Source organism: Pyrus communis, chromosome 11, assembly GCF_963583255.1.
Source record: "Pyrus communis chromosome 11, drPyrComm1.1, whole genome shotgun sequence".
In the NCBI taxonomy this organism is placed as follows: domain Eukaryota; kingdom Viridiplantae; phylum Streptophyta; class Magnoliopsida; order Rosales; family Rosaceae; genus Pyrus; species Pyrus communis.
Genome location: NC_084813.1, coordinates 1265646 through 1283818, shown reverse-complemented (window position 1 = coordinate 1283818; position 18173 = coordinate 1265646). Strand labels below are relative to the sequence as shown.

General features: G+C 34.3%; 2 protein-coding genes across 2 annotated transcripts; both read left to right on the top strand.

Annotated features, from left to right (window-relative positions):
- Window positions 1–984: 984 nt before the first annotated feature.
- On the top strand, window positions 985–7965 carry LOC137749286 (uncharacterized). The gene is made up of 12 exons (XM_068489385.1): window positions 985–1386; window positions 1796–1999; window positions 2390–2535; window positions 2868–3136; window positions 4432–4529; window positions 4773–4920; window positions 4998–5437; window positions 5757–6265; window positions 6378–6438; window positions 6530–6793; window positions 6929–7190; window positions 7398–7965. The coding sequence occupies exons 1-12, from the start codon at window positions 1012–1014 to the stop codon at window positions 7718–7720; spliced, it is 3099 nt and encodes a 1032-aa protein (XP_068345486.1). The 5' UTR covers window positions 985–1011; the 3' UTR covers window positions 7721–7965.
- An 8292-nt stretch (window positions 7966–16257) lies between these two features.
- On the top strand, window positions 16258–17859 carry LOC137749483 (nudix hydrolase 18, mitochondrial-like). The gene is made up of 5 exons (XM_068489579.1): window positions 16258–16471; window positions 16677–16791; window positions 16885–16968; window positions 17228–17356; window positions 17457–17859. The coding sequence occupies exons 1-5, from the start codon at window positions 16371–16373 to the stop codon at window positions 17604–17606; spliced, it is 579 nt and encodes a 192-aa protein (XP_068345680.1). The 5' UTR covers window positions 16258–16370; the 3' UTR covers window positions 17607–17859.
- Window positions 17860–18173: the final 314 nt, after the last annotated feature.

Here is an 18173-nt window from a genome sequence, read left to right as displayed (position 1 = left end):
TTTTTATTTTAATTTTTAATTTTACTTTATTTTAATTATTTATTTTAATATTTTTGATGACACATGGCGCCCAGTCATTGTCCACATGGGCGCTACATCATCACTTAATGGGAGAATTAACAGTTTGACTAACGGATGTATGAGATTGTCTCAAAATTAACACTTCAGGTATGGCTCTGGGACAAAAAAAACTTCATGTACTGAATGTTGAAAATCACGAAACTTGAGAGTAATAAACTGATATTTACCCAAAAAAATAATAAAAGAGAAAGCTAGATTCAACCACTTACATTCTACATTTCAAAAGCTAAAGATTTGTGCGTTTTTATGTTTTGATTAAATTAGTCTCTTCTACATTAAAAAGTCATTCGAAGTGATTGAAATTGATGGTACATTTGAAAATAAACATACCGATTGGTACATTTGAAAATTAATGTATCGATTTGTGGTACGTTTGGTACATTTATATTCCAAATATACTAAAAAGATATGTAGGAGGAATGTTTAATAAAATCATCAAAATTGTCGGAAGAATGTTTAATCTCTGTTTTAAAGTGAATAGATGTGTAGTTTAAAGGGGTGGTGCTACACACACACACACACACACTAATCTTTACTTGCTATACAACCTTATTAATCTCTCTACTTTGATCATTTTCAATTATTTAATCTGATGGTTAAAAATTAAGAACAATGTGTGGAAGGTAAAAAAATGTGTGCGAATAGCACAACCTTAAAAAATTAATGAGGCACTCATATCAAAACGAAAGGGAAAAATATTAGTATTGCTAATAACTTTCCTTGGCGTTGGCCCGTTGGGCTTCAACAGCTTATAACTTGGGCTTGGAATTCAATTGACATTTCCTTTCTCTTAAAAAAAAAAAAAAAGAAGCAGAAACTCCCGCTCGAATTCAAAAATGGCAATTCCGAACCCTTGATTGACCTGCCAAATAATCGTCAGATCCATTTCCTCAGTGGCTGAGACCGACCGACTCACAGTCACAGAGAGCCATGGCAGAACCGACGGAGGAAGAACAGAACCGCTTGATGCTCAAAATCGCTCAAATCCTCGACGACGCTCGGACTTCCAACGCCAGCCACAACCGCAAGCTCAAGGAGCTCGCCGCCCTCCGCTCCAAAACGTCGTCATCCTCTCTCTTCTTCTCTGCATTCTGCAAAACTCTACTTCCCCTCTTCGCCTTCCAGAGGCGCACCGCCTCCGCCGAACGCATCGTCCGGTTCGTCTCCACCTTCGCAACTGCCCGAGACTCCGGCAATGCCTCCCAATCCGACGCTTTCTTGGAGGACTTCCTCAGGTTCCTTTTGCCGGCGTCCTCAGCCGCTAAAAAGACTCCGAGGTCACGAGCCTGCCAGACTGTTTCTGAGGTAGGGTTTTTAGTTTGGTTACTGAATTTGGGAAATTGAGAGGCAATTGGGATTTAGGGTTTTAAGGCTTTGTAACTTTTGGGGTTTGAATGTGTATGGTTTTGAAGATCGGTATAATTTCGAAGGTCATGAGATTTGAGGAGAGGGTACTATTTTCTTTAATGTTTTACTTTTGAGCTACTACTATCTTAAAATTGAGTTCTGTAAGCAACATTTGATTTATCTAACTTAAATGGTGATAATTCATTAGCTTCACTCGTTCTTGGCTGGAGCTTCATTGTAATACCGCTACCCTTGCCCCGATTTTTCATGAAGTTTTTTTTTTTTTTTGTTCATAGGTTGCACAAGTTTCATACTTTGCAACATTTTTCTCTTCCCCCTGGTTTGACATAATTTATTGTTCCTGCAGATCATCGTGCAATTACCTGATGATGCAGAAGTGAGCAGTGATCTCTGGGATGAAGTAATAGATTGTATGAAGTTGCGTGTGGGGGACAAGGTCCCTGTAATCCGTACATGTGCAGTTAGAGCTCTTTCGCGTTTTGCAAGTGATTGCGAGAACAGTGATATCCTTGATTTATTTCTTGAGATGCTTCCTGCAGAGCAAACTGTGGTGAGTGCCTCTCTTTTGTAATATGCACACAATTCGAAACACTAATCTCTATGTCAAACAAAGTATAGTACCAACAGAGGCATACAAACCCATGTTCTCTTCTTGTACAGTTCCCTTATCAGCATCATTTCCATGTTATAATGTGACACTTGTTTCTTGTTCAGAAGCATTTCAGTATATTTTAGGTATACCCAAATTTGGGTTGCAGTTATCGCACACAAAAGTTTGTATACTTTTTTCTAATGGATAGCTTGTAATACTATTATTACCAAAGGAAATATTATGTTGAAAAGTTTGCGGTAATCTGTTGTATTTTACTCTCAATCTCATAGTACTTAATAATTATGTGGAAAGTTGCTTCTTGGATCTCTGACTTTGTCATTTTTGCAGGAGGTTCGGAAGGCAATAGTGCTATCTTTGCCTCCTTCAAATACAACCGCACAAGCAATCATTGATTGTACATTAGATGTCAGTGAATCAGTGCGCAAAGCAGCATACCATGTTCTAGCTAGTAAATTTCCTCTTCAAAGTCTAAGGTAAGTTTATGGTACAATTCCAATTCTATCCCCTTTAACCTCCTGAAGTAGTATTACAAGATCTGATGGAAAACTAAGGAGCAGTACAAAAATTTGTCCATATACAATTAAACACATTGAATTTTAAAATCAAACGAAGTGGGAGAATCTTTTGACAACATTATTATTTGATGATTGCATTTGAGTCCTTTGTTCAATTAACTGTGGTGTTTACCAGTGTCTAGTCATATGTGAGCTACAAGTTTTCTATGTAGTAACCCTCCTCAACTGTTAATTGTTGGAGTGTTGTCTTTTGTTTTTGGTTTCTCACTTTCATTTTCTTGATTTTGTAGTATCAAGCATAGAACATTAATTCTTCAGAGGGGACTTGCTGATCGTTCTGTTGCTGTTTCAAATGAGTGTCTAAAGTTAATGAAAGATGAATGGTTAAATAAATGCTGCAAAGGAGACCCTTTAGAACTACTCAAGTATCTCGATGTTGAAACCTATGAATTGGTTGGGGAGTCAGTGGCTTGTGCATTGTTAAAAGATGGTTTAATTAAATTACATGATGGTGAAAGTATTCGGCACTACATATCATCTGCGGATGAGAGAACTGAAGGTGTGATAGTATTCTGAACCTCTTTTTTTAATTACTTGCATGTATGTATTGCGTTTTATTTTCTTTTCCAGAAAATCTTTTCCAAATCCAACATGTTGGAATAAACTTGACCATATATTTGGGATAGTCACTCAAGGTCTGGAAGTTGACAATGAAGAGAAAGCGTGCACACAGACGACTATGCCTTTTGATTTATTGTCTTCTAGAGTAGGAGGCTGAATGCATCTCCCGTACGAGGGAAAACTGTATATTTTGGTATACTTCTGCTAAAGTACATCTGAATAAAACAAGTTAAAGAACTTAACGTCTTTTGAACTTGTCATTATGACTAAGTTCAGTTTTTCATGAACACGTAATCATGGCTTTGATTGAACGGGTGATATATTAAGCTAAATGTTATAGTAAATTAATCTTCTTTTGCTTTGTTTTAAAACTTCACTTTCAATAATTTTGAGGATGTTGATACATAGCTTTGGAAACTCATCTAGTTCCGACCATTTTCTGAAAATGTTGCATTCTTTTGTTGTCAAATCATTCATGCTACCAAACTTAATACAATTGCGTATAGGTAAAAAGGTTAGAGATGTTGTGTCCATAGATTCCGTACCACATTAGGCTTTGCTAAATCTTTCAGTTCTTTGAACTAATGAATTTTGGGTCCCAGTTAAGGGGTAGCTAAAATGATTAGATATCTTACCTGATTCATCTTGGTGGTTTTTCATAGCATTGCAAAAGATTATGCAATGATTGTACCTTTTTTTAAAACAATAGACAATATTGGTATAGTACCACTTGCACTATGGTCTCATGATTCAAACCGTCCCTTTTTATGTCCCAATTTAAAAACCTCCCTGCAAAAATTGGCCAAATAAAAGACTGCACCCTTTTGTTCAGTCTTCTTCATTTTAGTGTTTATCGGAAACACTGTGTATGTCTATTTGTTTGGTCATAATAAGACGTCTACAATTTCTTGTGTGACTACTTTTTGAAGGGTTGATCCTTGGATATGGACCTGAAATGGACGGTTCAATTCACTGAAATACATTGTTGGGTGGTTTTAACAATGCTGTCTGCTCTTTTCTTAAGAAGTGAGTATATATTACCATGGTAAAATTCTCATGAGGACCATACATTTAGATATGATTCCACTTGTTTGATGATCCTGATTCATGGTTTGGCAACACAAAATGTTACTCTCTGTCTCTGATAAGAAAAACTGCTCTTTATATGTGTGCATGTGTATAAAGTATGAATATTAGCCTCTTCCATTGGTCATGCTTCCAATTTGTTGTTAGGCGATTCAGAACGTTGCACGACAAGCATTCAACTAATGGAAGCGGAGGTAGCCCTTTATTGGAGGATGATATGTAGACACCTGCAGATGGAAGCACAAGTACGTTTATAGTGATTTATTCTGTAATTGTCCTGTGTTTTTGGTTTAAAGAATATAGAATAGAGTGGAAATATAATTGAGAAGTTTAGGGCATATATGAAATTTGAGGATAGTGACCAGTAGGTGTGGAAAAAGGCATATATAACCATGTCTGGAATGGTATATTAGGGCATATATTCCAATGTTATATTGTTGAGCAAACTTGCCCCTCTTTGTTTAAGCTCAGAAATTGTGCTTGAACAGGCAAAAGGCTCTGACGCTGCTTCAACAATGGGCACTGAAGCAGCAGTATATGCGGCGGAAGCTTCAGACACCAGTGACCTTCTTGAGCAAATTCTACCAGCAACAATTTCTGATTATATAGATTTAGTCAAAGCTCACATAGATGCTGGTGAGTGCAAGTTCCATTTGGTTGAGAACATTGATTTATATCCAACTATATATCCTAACTTGAAATTACTTAATCAGGACCAAATTATCGCTTTGCATGTCGGCAGCTACTATTGCTTGGTGCAATGCTTGATTTTTCAGATGTTACAACCCGGAAGATTGCTAGTACATTTGTGCTGGAACTTCTGCATAAGCCTTTTGACCATGAAGTTGATGAGTGTGGGAACATGGTTGTTATAGGAGATGGAATAAATCTTGGTGGTGATAGAGATTGGGCTGAAGCGGTGTTTGGGTTAGCAAGCAAGGTGCATGCTGGTAGTGGTGAATTTGAAGAAGTTGTTCTTGGGGTTGTAGAGGAACTTGCTCGCCCTTGCAGGGAAAGAACAGCGGATTTTCTGCAATGGATGCACTGCCTTGCTGTTTTCGGCCTTTGCTTGGAGAAGGCAAGGTCATATCATTGGATTCAAGGGAAAGCTATTGAGCCTACTGAACTACTGCAATCGTTATTGCTTCCAGCGGTAATAAACTTTTTTCATGTACTTGGTTTAAATTTAAAAAAGTTGGGAACAAGTGTGTAGTTTTTGTAGTGCTTGCCTACACTCCAACGTAGGAGATAGCAGAGGGGCTAATTATTAAGGTGTAATCTATTTCGTCTCTTTACTGTATAACAACTTTAAGGTAAATGAAAGGCATTTAGGCATGCTTGACATCGTTTTATGCATGTCGTATGATATGCTTACTTTATACATTTCTACTTGTCCACACAACATAGTAAAACACCTCTCCTTGTTATTTTATTTCGAGGGGTTTACAAACTTTCTTGATTGTGATTTGCAGGCAAAACATTCTCACTTGGAAGTCCAAAGGATTGCAGTCAGGTGTCTTGGGCTTTTTGGGTTGTTAGAGAAAAAGCCAAGCCAGGAACTAGTAAAGCAGTTAAAGCTTTCATTTATTAAGGGACCAGGTCCAATTAGCATAGTTGCTTGCAAGGCATTATTTGATCTTGGGATGTGGCATAATCCTCAGGAAGTTGATAGGGTGATGGGCGGCTCACCACAATGTCAAGATTATGATATAACTTCTAGTCCTTTAAACCTTTCTGATACAGATGGGATATCGAACATTAAATTGCTAGATCTTTTGTATGCTGGAATCATGAAAGATGATTGGGACAATTCTTTAGCAAGTGATGAAAATGAGTCGATTCATTGTGCTCTTGGTGAGGGGTTTGCGAAAATTCTTCTTCTAAGTGAGAATTACCAAGGCATGCCTGCTTCTTTACATCCATTACTTTTATCCAAGCTCATTACCTTGTACTTCAGCAACGAATCTAAAGACTTGCAGAGGTAGCGTTTGTGCCTTATTTGTTTCTGTATCTTTTTTTTTCAAGTATAATCATCCCAATTTAATTTTGGAGAAAACCAACTTGTTCTAATTTAGTACTCAACTTTTCATCAGGTTGAAACAGTGTTTATCTGTGTTCTTTGAGAATTACCCTTCCCTCGCAGTTAATCACAAGGCAAGTAGTGCTTATTTGTCTAACATGAGGTGCCTCTAGCATATCAATAGATGATGCCAATAGCCTGAAATCCTGTGTTTATTTGATGCAGAAGTGTATATCCAAGGCTTTCCTTCCAGTCATGCGTTCTATGTGGCCGGGTATCAATGGCACTGCTGGAGGTTCTGCTACCGTGGTTTCTAATATGCGTAAGCGTGCAGTCCAAGTATCACTTTTTATGCTGCACATCATGCAGGCTCCCTTGTATAAAAATGGGACAGAGAAAGGAAATGATACCGGGGAACTACCAGAAGTGATAGAAGAACCTCCACTTGAGTGTGGTGAGGAGGGGCTTGCCATACGCATAGCCGCAGAGGTAACTGTAGTATTCTTTATTTCTTAAGTTGGCCCGCAGCTATAAGTTAATATTTCAACTTCCAAAACTTTGGTCTTTATGCCAGTCTCTGAAACTGTGATTATGATTTTAGTTACTGATATCTTCTTAATTTAGGTTGCTACTTTCGGTACAAAGAAGACACCTGCAGAGAAGGCATATGTGTCGGCATTATGCAGAGTACTTGTCATGCTTCATTTCCGGTTATCAGAGCAAGAGGCAATCCAGTTAATGAGGAGGCTTTTAATTCGTGTGGTCGAATCTGTATCAGCAGAGAAAGATCTTGTCAAAGAGTTAAGGCGGATGGCTGACCATCTCAAGGCACAAGATAGGCATCCAGATCAGGAAATGTCGCAAGATCAAGCTAATCATATATTTGGTAAAATCCTTAACATGCTATTAGGAACCCCATGCAAAGGATTATTCGTTCATTAAGATGATTTACCTTACTAGGGTTGTTTCATTGACAAATGACATATTGGATTGCAATCATTTTAAGCAGTTTTCGTGTATGTTTGCTGTGGGTATGTGAGCTCGTTTATGATCACAATCTCTTCTAATTCTTCTGCTTATATATATTTTGCAGGTAAGTTAGAACTAGAATTCAACTTGGATTTCAATGTTTCTGTTGAAATGCCGCAAACCCCAGCTCCTCGCTCAACCAAACCAGCCCGTTCCAGAAGACGAGTGGCGCTTGAAGAGGCATCTTCAGATGATGAAGATAGTTCTCCCACCTCGGTGGTTCCTAATAATCTTGTCAAAATAAGCGCTCGCTCACAGAGAGCAAGCAAGACTGCAGCACTATCGAAGATGACTGCTAATAAAGCCTTGAGGATCCATGAAGATGATGAAGAGGAGGAAGAAGGCTCGGAGGTTACATCTGATGAAGACTCAGATGGACCTGATTAGTTCCTTCATTCAGTGGGTTGAACAATGTATTTTGTTGTATGGTTGTTTCTAACGAATTAGGTTGCTGTTTTTGTATAGTTGTGCGTATGGGAGTTCTAAGATTTGCATTACTCAGGTTGTTTAACTTTTAACGGTTTACAATGTAATATATAGGCTGGGGAAATGTATTAGGCTTTTTAGTCTTTGAGATTGGCATAACTCTTATTTTGGTTCATGACAATAAAAATTGATAGAAGTGGTTCCTGTCTACTGTAAATTATTATGGTCCGATTGTGAAAGTTTGTTAATTGTCGAGGACCAAAGTGATAGAAGTGGTCCATGAGGATATTAACAGATTTTTTAAGAAATGACTAAAATAATTTACGGTGGACAAATTCAGGAATTACTTGTTGTTTTCATTGTCAAGGATCAAAGTGAAGAGATATGCCAATTTGACTGATCATTTTGGCTACAAGACAATCGTATTATGATTTGATAAAGATATTAAGACTTTTGCTTCAGTTTTTGATATGATAGGTTTGTTGGGGATTTGGGATAACTTGAAAGTCATTTTCCAGAAGAGTTTGTTTTGTTTAGGTAATCTTGCAACCCAAAAGTCACGGTGGAAACCACATGTGCCGACTCACATAGGTGTTGAAATATTTCTCCTAGTGATGTGCCTATTGGAGAAATCCCATCGTTACGTAACGTGGAGAGATTCAACAAGAAAAGAAAATGTCTTTTATATTGAGAGAATTCTACATTAAATACTTTACATGGATTTATAAGTAATTTGAATTACTCCTCATAATGTCAAATTTTTATGATGAAATCTTAACTTTCCGACGGTCTATATAAATACTCTGACTTGTCTACCATGAAACCCCAGCTTGCATGGGGAGAGGATCCTCTTCGGATCCCCGAATTCTCCTTCTTTGCAGTTTTGCTTTTGCTTCGTCTTCTTCTTCTTCTTCAATAATCCTTCTTTAATTCCGCATCTTCTTCTTCACTTTTTTTGTTTGTTAATCGATAAACTTCTACACGTTGAACTAGAGTATGTCGACGATGACTATTACGACGTTGTCAATAACTAGCTCCGAAAAGACCCACGACGCTAACTCGGCCTTTAAAAAAGAAGAATCTAGAAGGAATTGGATCCGGAGAGGATCCTGGCATGCATGTACCATAACGATGTATATACATATATAACAATAAAAAAAAAAAAACAATTGCGTTGTTAAATTTCAATCCTAGCCGACATATCTCGCCGACTTTTTCTTTTTTTTTGTTTTTTCTTTGTTTTTTTTAAGAGAATCTCGCCGACTTATTCATGAATCGTGTATCACGAACAAGAGTTGATTTGTTTGGCTAGCTTAATGTGGTTCCACAACTAAGATGCTTAGAGTACAGAAATGGTAACATGCATAGGGAATGGATTCATGAATATATTCACCTTTTAACATGTTGGCCCTAGCATCACTACTCTACTGCATGCACAAATACAATGCATTAACAAAAGAAATTTCGAGAGCGTTTGTTTGGCTGGTTTAGGACTGGATTGGAACATTCATCATCAGTCTTAAATAAACTAAACATGGAGTGAACTAACAAAACTAGAATCATATACATCTTCTCTGTAGAAGTTTATTTAATCTTATATATATCAAACACGCCATTTAAGCTTTAAAAAACATACTTTATATGTACTTAAACAAAAGGAAATACATTTTTTTCCTATAGAGAAAAAGGATATTACATAGATAGACTTGTACTCTTCTTGACATGTGGGCGTGACGAGGATGCTTTTACACTCGAGAGACGTGACTCTTGCCATTTCAACGCAAAGGACAAGCGCATTTTTTGTGGTAGCTAACTTTCAATTGGAACATTGGAAAGGTTAGGCAGAGGTTTCGGCCAGAGGTTTTGAAAGCTTCAAATCGTCCATAAAACTTCTCTTGGATAAGGTTTCTTCTAGTGGGAGTAACTTGGGTGCGTTCACACACTGTCACGAGTCGTTCTCTGGCTTAGATCAATGGGAAAAAGGGAGATGGAAACAAAGATGGAAAAATCCAACCCAAAAAAGGGCCATTCATAACGTGTAAAAAGCAGATGGGATTAAGAAAAACAAAACAAAAAATGATGTGGACAGGGGAAGTTACTTTGTCTAAATTGGATGTGTACCTCTCACATTCGAGTTTGATTATGTGCCGTTTAAATTGAATTAACGTAAAAATAATATTGTTTTATATTAAAAACTTGATTTAACCTAGAATTTACAACCATATCAATTCACGATCCACTCTCATAGCACATTTATGTAAGGGTAATCGGAATAAGGAAAGGGAATTGAATTCTGATTATGGAGTATTCTGGTGTTTACTAAATATTAAGAAATAAAAAAAGTGGTGGAGCCCAATTCCTGAAATTGGAGGAACGGAATTCCCTAGTTTTGTGAGGTATTTGAATTCCTGAGGGTAAGGTAATCGGGAATGCATCTTTTATTCCTATTATGCCCTCACTTATTTCTTATTATCCCAACATTGCCCTTCACTTGACACTCATTATGTCATTTTTAATAAATAAATAAAACCTATTTATATATTTTTATATAAATAATTTTATTATATAAATTTAATTAAGAATTTAATTTAATAAATTAGTATGAAAATAATTTATTTATGTAAGGGCAATTTAGTCATCAATTTAGTTTTCATTCCGATTAAAGTGAATTAGTAAACAACTTATATGGATTCAACATCATTCTTGCCATCTTTTAATAAATAAATAAAACTTAATTATATATGCTTATATAGATGAATTTTATTATATAAATTTAATTAAGAATTTAATTTAATTAATTAGTATGAAAATAATTTATTTATGTAATGGCAATATAGTAATCAACCTAGTTTTTATTCCGATTGAAGTGAATTAGTAAACAACTTATATGGACTCAACATCATTCATACTCCGATTTCAGACATTTTTAGTAAACAATTTCAACAGGAATTTGATTTTGATTCTACCTCATTTCAATTCCCCTTCAATTCAATTTCTCTCAATTTGATTACGGATTAGTAAACGCACCATCAATGTATCAATGGATACACAACTAAACACTAAACCATCAAAGGATAAACAACTTTCCATGATTCTATCTTTAAACTTCTAGAAACTATACTTTGGGAATCGGAAGGGCTTTCAACTCTCAAAATTTTTTTTTTTTAAGAGAAATGATAACTACAAACATTTACACGCCATTATTTAATTTATTCAATTCAACAATTAAAATAAAATATAAAACTTTAAGAAAGAAAAACAATATAATGTCCTTATCGTTTCTGTTTTCTTATTACTTAAATAACAATTAAGCTTGACTGTCTATCATGTTCAAAATCCAATGATAAATCGAAACAAATTAACTAGTAATTATTTTAAAAGAAAAAATTACAATAATTTAGAATTGAGGGTACACATGGATAATAACTTAATATTCTTTTCACTAGAATATTGGAGCACGACTTTTTAGTCTTATGCATGCTTTATGTGCAAGAAAATTTTTTCCTTTATTCTATTTATCAATATTAGATGAATTTAAAATTTAAAATTTATACAGTGTATAAGAACATATTTAAAAATTTAAAAATATCTAGCAGTGAAAACAGAGCATGGGGAATGAAACCATTTGTATGAATGAGGATCCTCTTTGGATCCTCAAATTATGTCTGTTCATCGTATGCGGTTACTTTTGATCAGTTAATGTTTATATTTAATTTTAAATAAAAATATTTAAAATAATTTATGATCATACGATATACAATAAACGAACACGATTTAAGAGTCTCTAAAATCCTCATAAAAAAATTAGGAAAAAATCTCATTCCATTTGTATGAACACTAATTGCAAAAATGAAAAGAGAGGATGGGGAATGGGGACCATTTGATTGTTTTGTTTTTTAACTTTTTAATGTTATCTAACAAATGGTGAGGCATGCATGCGAGTACGTGTCGATGACTCACAAGGGGCCCCGTTTGCTTCATTTCATTGTCATCATTATATGGTCGACTCTTTTCAACAACTATTTCACTTTCACATTTAACTATTTTAATTCCTTTTTTATGACAAGAAAATAAGAAACTACTCAAGAAAACCTAACACCACGAAAACTCCAATCTACACAAGTCCAAATTAACAAAAGATTTAACTCAAGATGCCCCAAAAACTGACACAAATTGTTAAAGAAAAATGAACAAAGTTTGGAGTGTTCTCAGACTCATTTTATTTGACAGCCATATTTTATTTTATGGTTAGTTTTCATTTTAAAATATAAAAGAAAAAATAAATAGCATTAATGTATGATCGAGAAACGAAGGAGAATGTATAAAATAAAAACGTCAAAAGAAAAGAAGTTTGTTTAGATCTTAATTTATAGTTTTAATATTGTATAATATTTTACCCTACTCCCTCATTCCAATCCTTCCTTCTTTTCTTTTTTCTTATTTTTACTATATATTTTGCTTTAATCTTTAACTAAATAAATAAATAAATAAGATATTAGTTTCGTATGAGAAATGGTTACTTGTGAGCCTTAACCTCTTCAGTATTCTAGGAAGTGGACTTTATTATTGATTTTAAAAGTTTACAAGTGGACACAATTGCTGATAGCGACTTTGAGAGTCTCCTTCATTATATTTAAGATTTTATTTTGGCTACATAGCATGACTTGGCCAATTGATGGTTCCTCAAAGTCTCCTTCAATATGATTTAGATTCGCATAAATAGAATAATAGTAGAAAAGCAAGCAAATTGTAGAAAAGCACTTGAAGTGCTTTTAAAGCTAAAATATAATTTTACCAAAACTGTTTTCCGTCATTTTAAAAGTATTTCAAAACAAACTCTAAAACAATTATAATTATAAGTTCTCATTCAATAAATCTTGAGATTCCTCTCATATTTTCTGGTGGGTTTTAAAATTTATACTGTTTGATTTCAAGGCTCAGAATAACGACGATTGTTAATCAACAATTTGATGTCCGAACTTGCATATTTTCGTGTGTTGAAAACTTGAAAAATAAGTTATAATATAATTGAGTGGTTTTATCATTAATAATATCAAGACTTTTGTGATAAAACCCGCACATATAACGTGCAGTGTATGTAGCAATATGCAATTTGAAGGACAATATCATAGTGGTATTAAGGGCATATTAACTTATCTCTATGAAATCTTGACAACATGTGTGGAGTTTATTTAGGTACCAAAAATATCAGCGTAATCCGACAAGTAGGACTTAGAAATATAAACATATTATAACAAAATTCTTACAGTTCCACTATTTCGACAACTCCTAAAGTATTGTCAACAATCTAGGAAGTGGTGGATTACTAATGATTAGAGCCTTCATCTTCAACTCCTCATGTCCCTAGTTCAAACTTTTTCTCATTCCAAGTGTGAGAGTTAAGTATGTTGAGATGAACCCTTCTAATGAAAATTTGAAATTACCCCTTGAAACTGCTAGAATAGGGCGTAAATTAATCCATGTTTCATGTGCATTTAACTTACGATTTTTCATATACACTAAATCTGATATTTAGCTGCATGAATCATTTTTGAATTTCTATGTGGTTAATGTAACAATTAAATTTTAATTGCTTGTAACAAAAATTATACCTATTAACCTTAGTTTTTTTTTCAACACGTAAGGATATAAATAAAGGAACTTTAACGAAATGTTTCCGGTACAGTTTAACGAAAAATTACATTTTTACACTAAAATATCAATCCTGGTACTATTCGTTTTACCCTTTATTTTGTCCTTATCGTTAAAACTCAAAGTTTTTAAATCTTTTTCATTAGTTTTAATTATAAATAATGTTACTTAGGTAAACACTATTAAAATTTCTTATTTAATTTTTTGCACTTAAAGAAAATATATTTTTATCATTTGCAAGAAGTTTAATGAAGAGTGGCAATAAGCTGGCTAGATAAAGCGGAAGAGGATCTTCTCATGAGCTCAAGATAAGGATCCTCTTGATCATGAAATCCGGACCGTTGAATTTTAATTTAACGGCTCTAAACAGAGAGTCCTCTAAAAAGTTATAATAATTTCAACCGTTGAATTAAAATTAAACGGTCTAGATTTTGTGGTCAGAATGATCCCCATCCTATGCTCAGGAGAGGATCCTCTTCTAGATAAAGCTACCCTTCACATGTAGGAAAGCAAGTCTTGGTCTAAAAGGCTCCATTTTTATGGCGTAAGAGGAAGTCCACTCCTCAATGCAATAATTTCCCGGACAACTGGACAATAGGCAATTATTGTGTTAGTGAATAGTAACAGTTTGCGTGTATTTTTATATAAAAGTTTTAACAAAAAGTATGTGGTACTATTTATTTTAATGAAAAATCATATTTTTACATTAAAAAAGTCAAACTTGGTATTATTCATTTTACTCTTTATTTTGTCCTTATCGTTAAAAGTCAAAATTTTCAAAATTTTTTCATTAGTTTTCTTTTTTTACATCGTAATTGAATTGTTCAGGCAATTGTTATTAAAAATTATTATTTTTTAATTAATAAAAATATAATATTACGTTTAATTTCGGATAAGATTTTCAACTAATCTCGTCATTCCACGTGTCATCATTCAAAATTATAATTTTTGTAGATAGATTTTAGATCAGATTTTTAACTAATATGTAGTGTCACGTGTTATGATCCGGTATGAATTTTGAAAATATTGAGATGTGATGTAGGGTGGAAGAGGACGGTTGGGTATTTATAGGAAATTGCTTTTTTTTCTTTTCTGTATTTTTAATTTTTTAAAATTTTATCTAACTGAATTAATATGAACCATTAGATTAATATCTTTTTGCAATTTAACAACCCAGATTGTGCCAGGTGGGCACAACGACTATATCTTTTTCTTATTTTTTTTAATTCTTAACCCTAAAAATGTCACATATTTTTTCTTTAAATCTACACTAAAAGGATGGGAAACCCCAAAAATATCTGCTAGATTTGGACCGTTGCTGCTCTGCGGGACCCACCACACTTTATTTGCCTCCTCATATTTTTTATTTACCATTGAAAGCCACGGTCCAGATTTTTTACCTTTAAAAATCCAACGACTATAAAAGGGCCATGCCGCCTACCCGTCAATTGCACTAAATGTGCTGCACTGCGGGACCCACCATACCTTTTTTGTCCCTTAACGTGCCTCTCACATGCTGTGTATTCCACGAGCCTAACGCGCAAAAATAAAAAAAATAAAAAAAGAAGGAAAAAAAAATTCACATGACCAAATCTCTTTAAATTTTTCAGAACATTATCAAATTATTGTTGGAGACGAAAAAAAAAGAGCATGAATTATATGTAAAAAATATTTTGGAGGGTTAAACATAAGACTTGTTTGGAAGTACTTTTAAAATGAAAGAGCCTTTAGAGAAAATATTTTTAGATCAAAAAACTCTTGAAGTATAAGATTGTAACCAATAAATTGTTAGGAAAACTAATAAAAAAGGTTCGAAAACTTTGAGTTTTAATGATAAGGATAAAATAAAAAGGGCTTAAAAAGTGAATAGTACTAGGATTGACTTTTTAATGTAAAAATATGATTTTTCGTTAAAGTGAACAGTACCGTGATATTTTCGTTAAAACTCTCTATATTGTTTGCTAGTATGATATTTTATTTAATTGATACTAAGTTCTAGTTGTATTTGGACTTGATAATGTTCTGAAAAATTTAATCTTTTGGTCGAATTAATGTGTTAGATGTGTGGATGTTTAGAAAATTAAAACTCTTGAAATGTGATGACTTTTTTATTTATATGTTAGAATATTCTTAAACCATAATTCAATATTACGGTCTGGTAGTATTCCTCTTTACTTGAAAGTGAGAGGCCTTAGGTTCGAATCTCGTGAATGACGAATTCGATACCAAATTAGGTTGTCCATTGTGTGGCTTAGCCGAACCCCCTCTCCTTAATGTAAAAATATCGATGTACTAAAAAAAAAGAATATTCTTAGACCGATTGAACCAAAGCGATTAACAATAATTTGGTATGGTAATATTTCAATTATGGCATTCGTCAACACCAAATCAAATTGAACAGCTAAATGTTTGTTAATTCGATTGTATTTTTTATATTAAACAAACTCAAACTGAACCGCGCTCATCCCAATTAAAAAGGGAATTTTAACGAAAAACTTCCAGTACTGTTTACTTTGACGAAAAATCATATTTTTACACTAAAAAATCAATTCTGATACTATTTACTTTACTTCTTATTTTATCCTTATCGTTAAAACTCAAAGTTTTCTAATTATTTTCATTCATTTTCTTAATTAAAAATGACCTAATTATATGGGATGGCACGAGTAGGTCAGCTGTCCTTTTTTTGGATAACAGAACACATGGAAGTCAGGATCCTCCATCAATATGTCTAATTTTTCATTTCCTTTATATATTACTAGTGGTCAGCAATAAATATAAAACAAAATATAATATATTTTTCTGGTTTCAATACTGTACAACTTTCTGATTTTCCAAAGATTCTGTTCCTCTTATTTTTGTTTTTTTGTTTTTGGAAACTTTCCTCTTATTTTTGTTTATAAACGAAGGGTGGGTTTGGTTTGGTTTCTAACTTGCAAGAATCTATCTGAAACAAAACATGGTAGCTTTGATACCCCAAGAAAACATGGTCGCTGCTTTGGTATCTCGCACTGGAAGGCATATGCAGCGTTACAGCAAAGGTCATCGCCAAGTTGTAGGGTTAGTCTCCCTCTCTCAACTTGTATATCTGCCACATTACTTAATAGTGGAGGGGCATCTTCTTCTTCAACCTTTTGTGTCCCGAGTTTAAACCCTTCTTTGTTCGCTTAGTATAACTTAGAATAGTAATATCGCTTATATTAACGAAGAAAAATTATGCTTTTGGTTACTGATGGAGGTATTGCCCTTTGTACTGTTTGTGCAGATGTATTCCGTATAGATATAAAGCTTCCAAGCAAACTCCCTTAAAGAATGATGTACAAGAACTTGAAGTTCTAGTCATTAGCTCGCAGAAGGGAAAGGGGATGCTCTTTCCAAAGGTACCCTAATCTTCTTCTCTATCAAATTAATGGTGATTTGTTGCAGTAATTAGTTCAGTTTAAATCATACAAATTTTCCATTAATCCCAACAGGGAGGATGGGAACTAGACGAATCCAAGGAAGGGGCAGCGGAACGAGAGACGCTAGAGGAAGCAGGAGTACGGGGACTCGTTGAGGTTAGCGATGATCTTCTCTGTTACTTATTTAGTTAAGAGTAATGCTATTTGTACCGTATTTACTCACTAATCACCTCTTCTATGATAGAGGCGGATCCTATTAGTGTATGTGGGATCCGCACATATTAGAGAGGTGATCAGCAATGTGGTCAGTAAATGTGGTTCAAGTAGCAATACTCGTCTTTAGTTGATTAGCTAGCTTGTTACAATTGATTTAGGAAATGCCATAATTTTGATGTTCTTGTTATTTTTTTTGCAGCGTGAATTGGGTAAATGGATTTTCAAGAGCAAAAGCCATGATTCTCACTACGAAGGCTACATGTTCCCTTTACTTGTTCAGGAGCAATTGGATTTCTGGCCAGAGAAGAACCTCAGGCAAAGAATTTGGGTATGTTTTTTTTGATGTGCATGTTTAATTTGACCAATTATTTTATCCAGTTAATGTAATATAATTGCTGACTTAATTCGGAAATGATGGCGAAAAATAGATGAGTGTTGAAGAAGCAAGAGAAGTTTGTCAGCATTGGTGGATGAAAGAAGCCTTGGACAGATTAGTAAATCGACTAACAACTCAGCAACAAAAGGATCAAGGCCCTCTTCTTAAATCTAGGAAGGAAAATCTGATCGCATGTTTATAGACAAGTGCTTTCGGAGAAGTGCTTATGGAGATATCAGTATTGCTTTTTCATCTTCGACAAAAAGCATTTAGGTAGAGTACTCTCCCATGGGATTCAAACAAGCAAGAAAAAAGCCACAACTGAAAAGCATTTGCTTCTTGTTTTTGTTTTGCTGGAATCTAATCCCAGAAAATTTTGTATCAATCATGTTGGTCAAAGCTAAAAAATGTGAGCAAGATTGTTTCAAATAATAAAGACGTTTCGTTTGTCGCAACTTCGTTTGCTGTTCGGCTAATCAATGGACTTTCGAGCTTGAATTATGTAAAGGGAATGCAAAAGGAAATGTAAAAAATGGGAACTCTTTCATCAAATGAATCGCCTGTAAATTGCTCGTAATTTCACTTTCGTCTTTGTACTAAGTTGAAATCAGAACAGAGCTACAAGAACAAAACTGTTTAAGAAACTACATAGTCGAAGAACATTCAAGTTAATATAGTCAGTCCTACGAGAACAATTATTCTCCCTTCATCTCAATGTCGTCCTCTCAGCAGTTTCTTTCGCTTTCTCTGCTGATCTCTCAAACCTGAA

Coding starts and splice junctions, on each gene's coding strand:
- LOC137749286 (XM_068489385.1), top strand. CDS start 1,012: ATGGCAGAACCGACGGAGGAAGAACAGAACCGCTTGATGCTCAAAATC. Junction 2,536..2,867: donor TTTCCTCTTCAAAGTCTAAG/GTAAGTTTATGG, acceptor TTGATTTTGTAG/TATCAAGCATAGAACATTAA. Junction 6,439..6,529: donor CCCTCGCAGTTAATCACAAG/GCAAGTAGTGCT, acceptor TATTTGATGCAG/AAGTGTATATCCAAGGCTTT.
- LOC137749483 (XM_068489579.1), top strand. CDS start 16,371: ATGGTAGCTTTGATACCCCAAGAAAACATGGTCGCTGCTTTGGTATCT. Junction 16,969..17,227: donor GAGTACGGGGACTCGTTGAG/GTTAGCGATGAT, acceptor TTTTTTTTGCAG/CGTGAATTGGGTAAATGGAT. Junction 17,357..17,456: donor ACCTCAGGCAAAGAATTTGG/GTATGTTTTTTT, acceptor GGCGAAAAATAG/ATGAGTGTTGAAGAAGCAAG.